The sequence below is a fragment of the Zingiber officinale genome, chromosome 3B (assembly GCF_018446385.1).
Source record: "Zingiber officinale cultivar Zhangliang chromosome 3B, Zo_v1.1, whole genome shotgun sequence".
Lineage (NCBI taxonomy): Eukaryota > Viridiplantae > Streptophyta > Magnoliopsida > Zingiberales > Zingiberaceae > Zingiber > Zingiber officinale.
In genome coordinates, this window is record NC_055991.1 from 120,793,978 (window position 1) to 120,804,185 (window position 10,208).

General features: G+C 40.4%; 1 protein-coding gene across 1 annotated transcript; it reads left to right on the forward strand.

Annotated features, from left to right (window-relative positions):
• The first annotated feature begins 611 nt into the window (after positions 1-611).
• Positions 612-1,266, forward strand: LOC121968565 (metallothionein-like protein 2C). The gene is made up of 3 exons (XM_042518888.1): positions 612-770; positions 842-910; positions 985-1,266. Exons 1-3 carry the CDS (start codon positions 706-708, stop codon positions 1,091-1,093), a joined length of 243 nt encoding a protein of 80 aa, XP_042374822.1. The 5' UTR covers positions 612-705; the 3' UTR covers positions 1,094-1,266.
• The last annotated feature ends 8,942 nt before the right edge of the window (positions 1,267-10,208 follow it).

Genomic DNA, 10,208 nt, shown 5'->3' on the forward strand with positions numbered 1-10,208 from the left:
ATTCATCATTTTTTTAATTATACTTTATAAATCGAATCATCAATAGTTAGTAGGTTACATGTTAAAATAAAATAGTAGTCAGTAGTCACTGATTAGACATTCTGACCTACTAATTAATCTTTGCTGCATATGTTCTTGGTGATCTTTCTTACACTGCACAAATCAATGGACGAACTGCATTTTACCCTCTATAATTCATCAATCATTTCAAATTCCTTTCCACCTTAAGCAAATGCTTTTGTCTACCGAATCAGTACCAAATTGCAGTGAAAAGTTCAAAAAGAAAACTAAAGCCAGATCAGCCACCAAATTGCGATGGCGACGACGATGCTGATGCTCATGAGATTCTTCTCACGCTCGCACTCAACCATCCAGTGTGGCCTCAAAGGTCCTACATCGATATGCTCTCCTTTTATTGAAATGATAAAGACAATAATGGTGGAGGGGGTGATGACAGTTACAGCTAGCTAGCTAGCTATTTCCATTAATCAGCGGTGAGAATTGAAGCATGCTGTTGCTTTTAATTGTACCTTTATTCAATCAGTAGCAGAGTGATCATGGTGGTGGCCATGCTGCTTCTTCACCTCCAGTTTATCAATTCAGAAGACCTTACGTAGACGACTATAAATAGGGTGTTCCTTTCTCCACCATGGCTCAAGGCAATCAATTTACCTCTCTCAGCACTTGCTAGCTCATAACAAGAAGATGTCTTGCTGCGGAGGAAAATGCAACTGCGGCTCCAGCTGCAATTGCGGCAGTGGCTGTGGAGGGTATGGATCGATGTTATCAATTTCTGTAGATGTTTGTAGAGATCATGATAATATATAATTGAATAATGCAGGTGCAAGATGTACCCGGACATGGCTGGGGAGACTGCAGCGGTCGTAGACTTTGGTGCCAGCAGCCACAAGTCTGTTCTTTATGACACCTGAGTTGTTCGATCGATTTCCTGATGAACTGACTGACTATAAGAGTTGTTTGCAGGAGCGTTGAGGGATTCGAGATGGCGTCTGGGTTTGAAGGTGGAAACTGCGACTGTACCGACTGCAAGTGCGGCGGCAGCTGCAGCTGTGCCTGCTGCGGCTGCAACTGATCGACGATACTCCTCTGCAGAAACTCATGCTCTTTCTTTCATGAACTGCCAGGAATTCATCACGAGAGTGAGAGAGAGAGAGCATGGGAATAATTAAATAAAATTTCATTGAGAGGACATGTACCGATCATTGTCATAGAATAAATATAATATAATATAATATCATATATGTATGCGTGCGTCTTTTCTTGAGATTAGTAGCATTTTTCGTGTTTATTATTGTCTTCTCCTTGCGGTGTGCTTGGAAACAGAGGAAGATATTGAGGGAGAGGATTAGAGAAGGGATGAGGGTTTGTTTAAAGGTCCAGAAGGATTTTAATACAAATAAACAAAGGCAATCAAGAGATGATTTGGACTAGCATAAGCATAGGTTAGTGAACATAGAGAGAGATTTGTTGGAGATTTGGAATGAGTAAAAGAGAACCAAAGACTTGTTTATTTAGAGCCTCATGGAGATTTATGTGTTTAGTGATCCAATGTATTTCAGTTACTTCTGGTAGCACAATATATAGAGATTGAGCTTTGAATAAATTCTTGTAAATATTTAGAGTCCAAAATTATGTGTAGTCCAAATAGAGGTTGTAAAATGTCAAGCAAGTAGGATTTTGATTCAATCATGACAAAAGTTATTAAGGAGTTTGATACCGTGAATAAGGTAGGGTCCCTGAATTTAGGGTCGAAGTCAAGAAAGTTGATTGATGTGGCGGTCAAAGTCAAGAAGATGTCAACACTTGGAGCTAGCACGATCATGTGGCTCGGCCGAATAGTCCAACAAATCAGACCTTTTGTCCGATCAGATCCTGAGTCCCCCCGACTCAATGGAATCTCAAGCCGTCCTAATTCAATTTAGAATCGAGTCCTCTTAGTCTGACTGAACATACTAGACGAACAACTTGACAAGACTCCTTGTCCGAGCGGATGTTGAGTCCTCAAAGAAATCGAGTCCTCGAGATGGTCATCATTCTTTAGCCGACCCGACCCCGTCCGAGAACGAGGTCCAACCAGACTTTATAGGGGGCTCGACCGACCTACCATCAAAGCATATTAATGACCCATTAGCCCAACGACCTAATATTTCTTTTTGATGTTTTGTGTAACCCTTGTCAGAGAAATAAGGGAGTATGCCCTGGGCCATCTGTACATCGGAAGCTTCTACCCTATAAAGCACAGAAATAGTGGATTTATTTTAGGAAATACTATAGTGTGTCAGATTGATTGGTCTTATTTCAGAAATGCATTGATATTCGTACAGAGAGAAAACAATAGTTTATAAGGGGTTTCCACTTACATGCGTAGATAAGCTTCGCTATCATAGTTCACTATTCATCATCTCTGTTCTTCATTTCTTCCTCTGTCCTTTGTCTGACTTGAGCGTTAGAGTGCTTGCGCCGGAGACCCCTCTCTGGTCCGATCACTAACATTTTTCTCTTCTAGTTCTTCTCTTTGACATGCAGGTTCGATCGGGGCACTAAGTCCCTCCTGCTCGGAGTCTTCTCACTGTCAACTTCGACACCACCTAGCCAACATGCCATTTTTTCCGATTTCAGACATAATCAAATTTGGCTCCATCTGTGGGAAGCTTCACCTATTTTTGAAATGCGAAGATGAAGGAGTTGGACTATTCACAACAATTACCTTTTTGCAAGAGGATCTGGATTTGTTCATGGTCGCCAAAGCATAGAAAATAGCATAACAACAACAAGCTACTGGACACCCTTTGCAATGACCAAGCATTCTCAGTGACATGACCTCACATCGAGCAGAGGACCAAGGTGGAATAACTGATGGAGTGACCCCCGTTTCCTCCTCCGGCCAGTTTCAATCAAATACCAACATAACCCAGTGGTTTTCCTCTCGGGCCCCCATCTCCGATCGCATACCACAGGGCATTATTTTGCACACCCCTTAATGATATGGGCAGAGCGGAGAAGCCCCAGGGATCATCTTTAGGAGATGTACCCACTCAGGATTCGCAGAAAGGGAAGGCTCTAGTCCCCAATGACTCCCCGAACGGTTGAGTATAACCATTCTCCCTGGAAGTATTGGAGGATAAGCTACCGCCCCATTTCTGACCCCTTGCAATTAGAGAGTATGGAGGAGCAACCGACCTAGAGGACCACCTGCTCATGTTCAAAAATGCAGTGATTCTCCATCAATACACGGATGATGTCAAATGCAGAATGTTCTTGACTACTCTCTCAGGCTCGACACAGAGACGATTCAACCGACTTCCAGCTGACTCCATTTGTTACTTTAAGGATTTTCGTAAGGCGTTCCGCCACTATTTCACCAATAGTCACCAATACACAAGACCATGCTAAGTTTATTTTCCCTCGATCAAGGGCTCAAGGAGGCGCTGAGGACGTATATCAAACAGTTTAACTAAGTGTTGATGGACGTTCCCTCGGCTACTTTAGAGATATTGGTGAGTGTCTTCTCCCAGAGACTCACAGATGGAGACTTCTTTCGGTCCTTGATAAAGAAGCACCCTAGGGATTTCGTTCACCTGGTAGAAAGGGTGACCAAGTACATTAATGTGGAGGAAACTTAGTCTGCTCGAAAGAAGGAGGTGGTTATACCTGCTCTTGTCTTTGTCTCAGAACACCGAGATCCTCTCCCTCCTCTTCCACACAAAGGAGCTCGATCGAGTCTCCAGCCGCATCCTCACGAGCAGAGGTCAAACACGGTTCAACATGTGGAGGTCACCCGGACCTTGTTCGTCAAGCGCCACCAATAGGTTCAACCTTTCTGCACTTACCATAGGATGAGGACTCATAGCACTCAAGAGTGTTATAGATACAACCAGGGGATGCGCCAAGCATCCAACCAAGGGTTTCGACATTGATCGCCGTCTCCAAATAATAGATGCTATAAAAAATTGAACGAACCCAAGGGCAAGGCCTAGGAAATACTGATCGGAACCAACAGGAACCCCAATAATGAGACAACCGAGCCCCGACACAAATCCTTGCCAAGCCTCCTATAGGATCGTTATGCACGTGAGGGGGGGGGGGGGTTGAATCACATGATTTTAAAAATAGAGTCTTTTTAAATGATTAAAAAGGGATGAAGCGAAAACACAATAGTGAACACATAGTAAAAACACAGTCTGTTTTACTTGGTTTGGAGCTTTCGACGACTCCTACTCCAAGACTCAAGTCCTGCAGACCTATCAATCGATAATCCACTAATGATCTCTTCCAGAATTGTTAGAAGAGGAAATCGAGTACAAAAGAATAAATGATAGTATAACAATCTACACTTTCTTTAAAATGCTAAGTAAGTGAACAACTTTAAATTTATTAGTTACCAACAACTTAGCTAGAGTAGGGAGCGCTCGTGTGTTAATGATAAGCTGCCGGCGATGGTGGAATATCTCAAAATAGTAGCACACAATAGTAGAACATGTTTGTAGAAGAGCTGTAGCAACTTAGAAAATTATTGCATTTGAAGCACTGCTCGAATGTCTCTTTTATTAAGCATTGAGGGCGTCTAAGCACATTGGAGGCGCCTCCAACCCCAAATCTCATCTCGAAGACCGTGGTCTTGATAACCTCCTCGAGCTTTGATCTCTATCTATTCGAGGGCACCTTCAATCGGTGAAAGGCTCCTCTAATCACATAGGAGACCCCTTCATGCCTTTCTCCTCCCCACTGTCAAGGGCACCTCCAATCGACCAGGAGACGCCTTAAGCACTGTTCACCAAGGTTGAATTAGCTTTCTAACTCTTGCAAAAACATGTTAGTCTAAAATTAAAGTTTAACCTGTAAAACTAAGTTAGCACAGTAATAAAATATCATTATTAATTATACCTTGTCTATCCAAGACAAGGATTTAGTCAAGGTCTCAGTCGATTTTTCTAAAATGGACCTAAACTAGATATGCGCCTAAAGTCCCTAATTGGGACTCACCCTCACTAGAATACTCTCCTTCAGTGACTTACATTACTCACCTTACAGAATCGCTTGACTCCCTTATGATCCACTAGGTCTTTCTATCAGTTGTTAGGTCTGCAGACTCAACTGGACTTCGGCCAGCTGTCAAGTCCTACGGATCTAACCAGACTTCTCGTCAAATATCAGATCACTCCTTGACCTATCTAGACTTATACACCAGTTATCAGGTCCTCTAGATCTAGCTAGATTCTAGCCTGGTGTCAGACCCATCAAGTCCTGCACACTTGGTAACAAAGTTAAATCACAACACATCTAATTTTAATTCATTTGTCATTTATCAACATTTAGGTTTGATCATTAGTGTCAACTATACCAACACCTCCATGCCAACCGACCCGACAAGAAGAAAATCACGACAATACCACTCGAGGCGACATAGGTATGAGATAGTTGGCGGCCTAACCAATGGAGATTATAATCGAGCCAGGAAGTCACAAGCTCGTCGATTGAAAATTTATGCAGTCAGGTGTAGCTGAGAGCAGATGCATGGGCCAGAAATCAGCTTTGGTCCTAAGAACTTAGAAGGCGTGGAAGTACCACACGATGATGCCTTAATCATCAAGGTTGTTATAGCTAACTATAATATATATCGTACCTTTGTGGACATAGTAATCTCTGTCAACATCTTCTTCAAAAAGGTGTTCAAGCAATTGCAGATAAAGAAAAGTGAGTTGTAGCCCATGACAACGCCTCTGTATGGATTCACCGACAATGAAATGCAGCCGACAGGACAAATCATATTGGTTATATCTCTAGGGGAGGAGCCCCTAATGAAGACCCGCCGATCGACCTTCATTGTGGTGGGCGCACCCTCTGCCTACAACATGATTTTAGGTTGATTGGTGCTGAATGAGTTTTGAGCGGCCATCTCAACCTTCTGTCAAAAGATCAAATTCTAGTAGATGATTAGGTGGGAGAAGTAAGAGAAGACCAATTGGTAGCATGCAAGTGCTACGTAGATATGATCAAACCGTAGCTCGCACAACTCTAAAGATGCAGTGAGGGGAGGTCAACTCCATTCATGAATCACCCCCAACGCTAATTTATAAAGAGAAGGAGGAGGTGCAGATCCATTCAGGTCGATCGGAGGCCACAACTCAAATAACGGCTGATCTGACTCTAGAGATCAAGGCTTCTAGTCGCATGTTTGGCACGTAACAATGACATATTTGCTTGGACGCCTCGAGAGATCACTGGCATCTCACCAAGCGTCATGGAACACATGTTCCATATCCTCCCGAAGGCTCAGGTTGTCAAGCAAAGGAAAAGAAATTTTGTAGCCGAACGGAACAAGATCATCTGAGCTAAAGTTGATAATTGCTCGAGGTTGGGCACATTCAAGATGCTAATACGACAGGAGGGAAAGGAACAATAATTAGTGTATTTCTTAAATCATTTATTGAAAGATGATGAATGCTGCTACACCACTCTTGAGAAGTTAGCCTATGGGCTAGTCTTAGCTACTCGGAAGTTACGACCCTATTTTCTCTCTTATCTAATCATAGTATTAACTAATAACACCTGGACCGAGTGCTTATCAACCCCAAAGCTTCTGAAAGATTGATCAAGTGAACCACGAAGTTGAGCGAATATGACATGCAGTATCAACCCTAAATGGCTATCAAAGCTCAGGACTTAGCCGATTTTGTGACTAAGATACAAAGCCTAGAACTATAAGAAACTTGAACAATCTATATGGATGGATCGTTCATTCGACAAGAAAGCAAGGTCAGAATTCATATGATATCACCCTCACGAAGACAGACTGTAGTTGTCCGTTCAATTAGATTATCGAGCCACTAATAATAAAGCGGAGTATGAAGCACTTATAGCTTGCCTACAAGCTATAAAGCATGTGGGAGTCGCCTAAGTCCTAATTTACTCAGATTCCCAATTGACATCTCAGCAGTTATCAGGTAACTTGAGATTAACAGTGAAGGGCTAAGGTTGTATGCGGAGGCCTTTGAAAAATTAAAAGTAGAATTTTAAGAAGTGGCCTTACAGAAAATCCCCCGAGCAGAAAATTAGAAAATAGACAAGTTAGCTAAGTTGGCTGACTCCTTAATCCCTTGGACTCTGGACAAGCTTATGTAGCAAACATTATTAACTCACATTAAAAGGCAAGCCGAGCTAGAGTTATAGAGCGACTGGAGATCACCGTTAATTTCATACCTCCAGCAAAGAAGTTTACCCACTGACCTAGAATAAGCGTGTATGATCAAGAAAAGGGTTTGATGGTTTCATTGGTTGGTGATCACTTGTACAAGAGGATTTTCTCTCGTCCTTTGCTCAATGCATCGAGTCGAATGATGCTTAGTACATTTTATAAGAGGTTCATTAGGATTTTTGTGGAAGCCACTCGGGGAGTCGGTCGCTCGCTCAGAAGATTTTACTAGCTGAGTATTTTTAGCCCACTTTGTAAGTTGACTCATCTCAGCTAGTGGCCACTTGTTTATTGTGTCAAAAAACTAGAACATTCTACATCATCCCACAGAACTGCTGAAAGCCTTAATTGTGTTTGTTATGATGTATACTAAAAGCCTAACTTTTTCTATGAACATTTATTTTGAAATGAGAATCACATTGGTCAAATGTCTGCATTTAGTTAAATACAGTTGTCCATTTAATTTATATTGTAGATAACATGATGTGTGGTGTTACACAGAAGATCATGTTATCAGTTCCTTATAAATTATAAATAGTAGCTCACAACCAAGATAAATTGGGGCAAACCCTTGGAATGATTGTAGTGTAATTTGGTATTAGTTTATCTTGACTATAAAATTACACTAGTACACTATGTGTGTATTAAGCAGGACTATTTGGGGTTGTTTCTTTTTATACTGACTACATAAAATAACATAACCTCTGTTATTATGGATGTGCGTACTCTTAATCCTGATATAATAACAAGCACATACACTTAGTATTTATTTCTTTAATTTATCAATGAGTGAGATTTATTCGTTAAATCAATAGACTCGATAAGTTGAGAAATAATATTATTTATATGGTGTGTTGTTGATTATAGAAGGAAACTATGTCCTATTTATCTAGGTTGATGATGTCCCCTTGAGGAGCTCATAAGGATTGTCATGTAAATCCTGCAGGTGGATTTAGTCCGACATGACAATGAAGTTGAGTGATACTACTCTTGAAGCTATATATTAATTAAGTGAGTTGTCAGTAACTCACTTAATTAATGGACATTCGATATCTTAAACGCAAGGAGATTAATACACTCATGATAAGAAGGAGCCCATAATGTAATATAGGATTGGTGCAGTAGTTCAATAATGACTCTTTAGTGGTATGAGTTATTATTGATGAACTTGAGTTGAGTGTTCGGGTCGAACACAGGAAGGTCAAGTCCATTAGGAGTCCAAAACTAATTCCTCCTCTAGGTCCCTGTTGTAGCCTCTTATTAAAAGCCTTTTTATCTACCCAAAGCCCACCTTCTTATCCAAGCTAGGGGCCAACCACATCCTTGCTTGGTGCCCAAGCAAGTGGCCGGCCAAGCCCATCTTGGTGTCCAAGATGTGGCCGGCCAAGCCTTGCTTGGTGACCAAGCAAGGGGCCGACAACTAAAGTAATAAAAAGAGAGATTTTAATTTTTGTAAAAATCTTTCCTTTTATAGCAATCTATAAAGGATTAAAAGAGAGATTTTAATTTTAAAATCTTTCCTTTTTTGAAGCCATCCACATGATTTTAAAAGAGAGTTTTAAATTTTAAAATCTTTCCTTTTTTGTTGCCACCTATATTGGTTTAAAAAGAGAGATTTTAATTTCGATAAAACTTTCCTTTTTTTGTAACCATGATTTAAAAGAGAAGTTTAATTTTAAACTTTCCTTTTGTAGCCATCACAATAGGAAACTTAAAAGAGAGAGATTTTAATTATTATTAAAATTTATTTTTTTGCCATGATTGGAATTAAAAGAAAGTTTTAATTATGTTTAAAACTTTCCTTTTTTGCATTCACCAAGGATTATAAAAGAGAGGTAGATGGTGCCTTATGGAACAACAAGATAACCTAAAGTTCCCTCTTCTCTTTTCCTTGGTGGCCGACCCTTCTCTTCCTCTTCTCCCTTTGTTTTCTTCTCTTGAGGCCGGTGGCACATCAAGCTCCATCTTCTTGTGGCCGGTTTGCTTGGAGGGGAAGAAGAAGAGAAGGAAGTTTCCTATTTTGGTATTCCTTGGGCGGCCGAAACTTGTAGGCAAAGAAGAAAGGCTTGGGTGGATTTCATGTTGGTAGATCGTCACCCACACGACGTCCAAGAGGAGGAGAGAAATACAACAAAAGATCAAGAGGTCTTTAAAATACAAAGAAAGGTATAACCAATTACTTGTTTCCACTGCATAATTTGTTTGTGTTCTTTGTATGGATTCTGAAATACTAACACAAAAGGCTAGCGATTTTGTGTTTCGATTTTGTATTTCTATTGTGGTCTCTATAGTTAAACCTAAGGTTACTGTAAGAAGTTTAAATATTCAATTTCTTTGAAAGACTTTGTCTAAGAAGTGGTGGATGATCCCATACCCAAGAAGGCCGAGTGCCTCGCCATGTTTAACCTGGAAGCCAATCTTTGAAATAGATATTTAATCAACTTTTGTAATATGGTTTAACTTCTGAAGAACACATGGGTTGAACTTGGAGTAAAAATGTTAAGTTCCGTTTTCAATCCAAGTTTAACTTCTGAAGAACAACTTGGATTAATAATGTTAAGTTTCGTTTGCAATCCAAGTTTAATTTCTGTAGAGCACATGGGTTGTTAGGAAAAATTCTTTTCTTGTATAATTTTTGAACAAGGGAAACAAAACGAAATTCCAAATAGCATCCAACAATTGGTATCAGAGCTAGTTTTCTGCCTCTGTGTGTTTGGTTTTCAGTAAAATTATGCACTTTTCATACATAAATTTAGGCAGGATAATAGTAGGATGTACAAATAGATTAACTCTGTGGTTGCAGGCATCATAGTTCCAACTATTATGGCCCTATTGTGTTTGTGTGTGATTGGACCCTCGGGCATGTCGAGGGTATTTTATGTGTGTGCATGATTGTAATTATTAAATACAGCAGGAGCTGTATTAGTTTTAGGATTTTACATTTTGTTCGATCTAGATTACATGTACATTCCCTTGTGGAATATAGGGTCGCTAA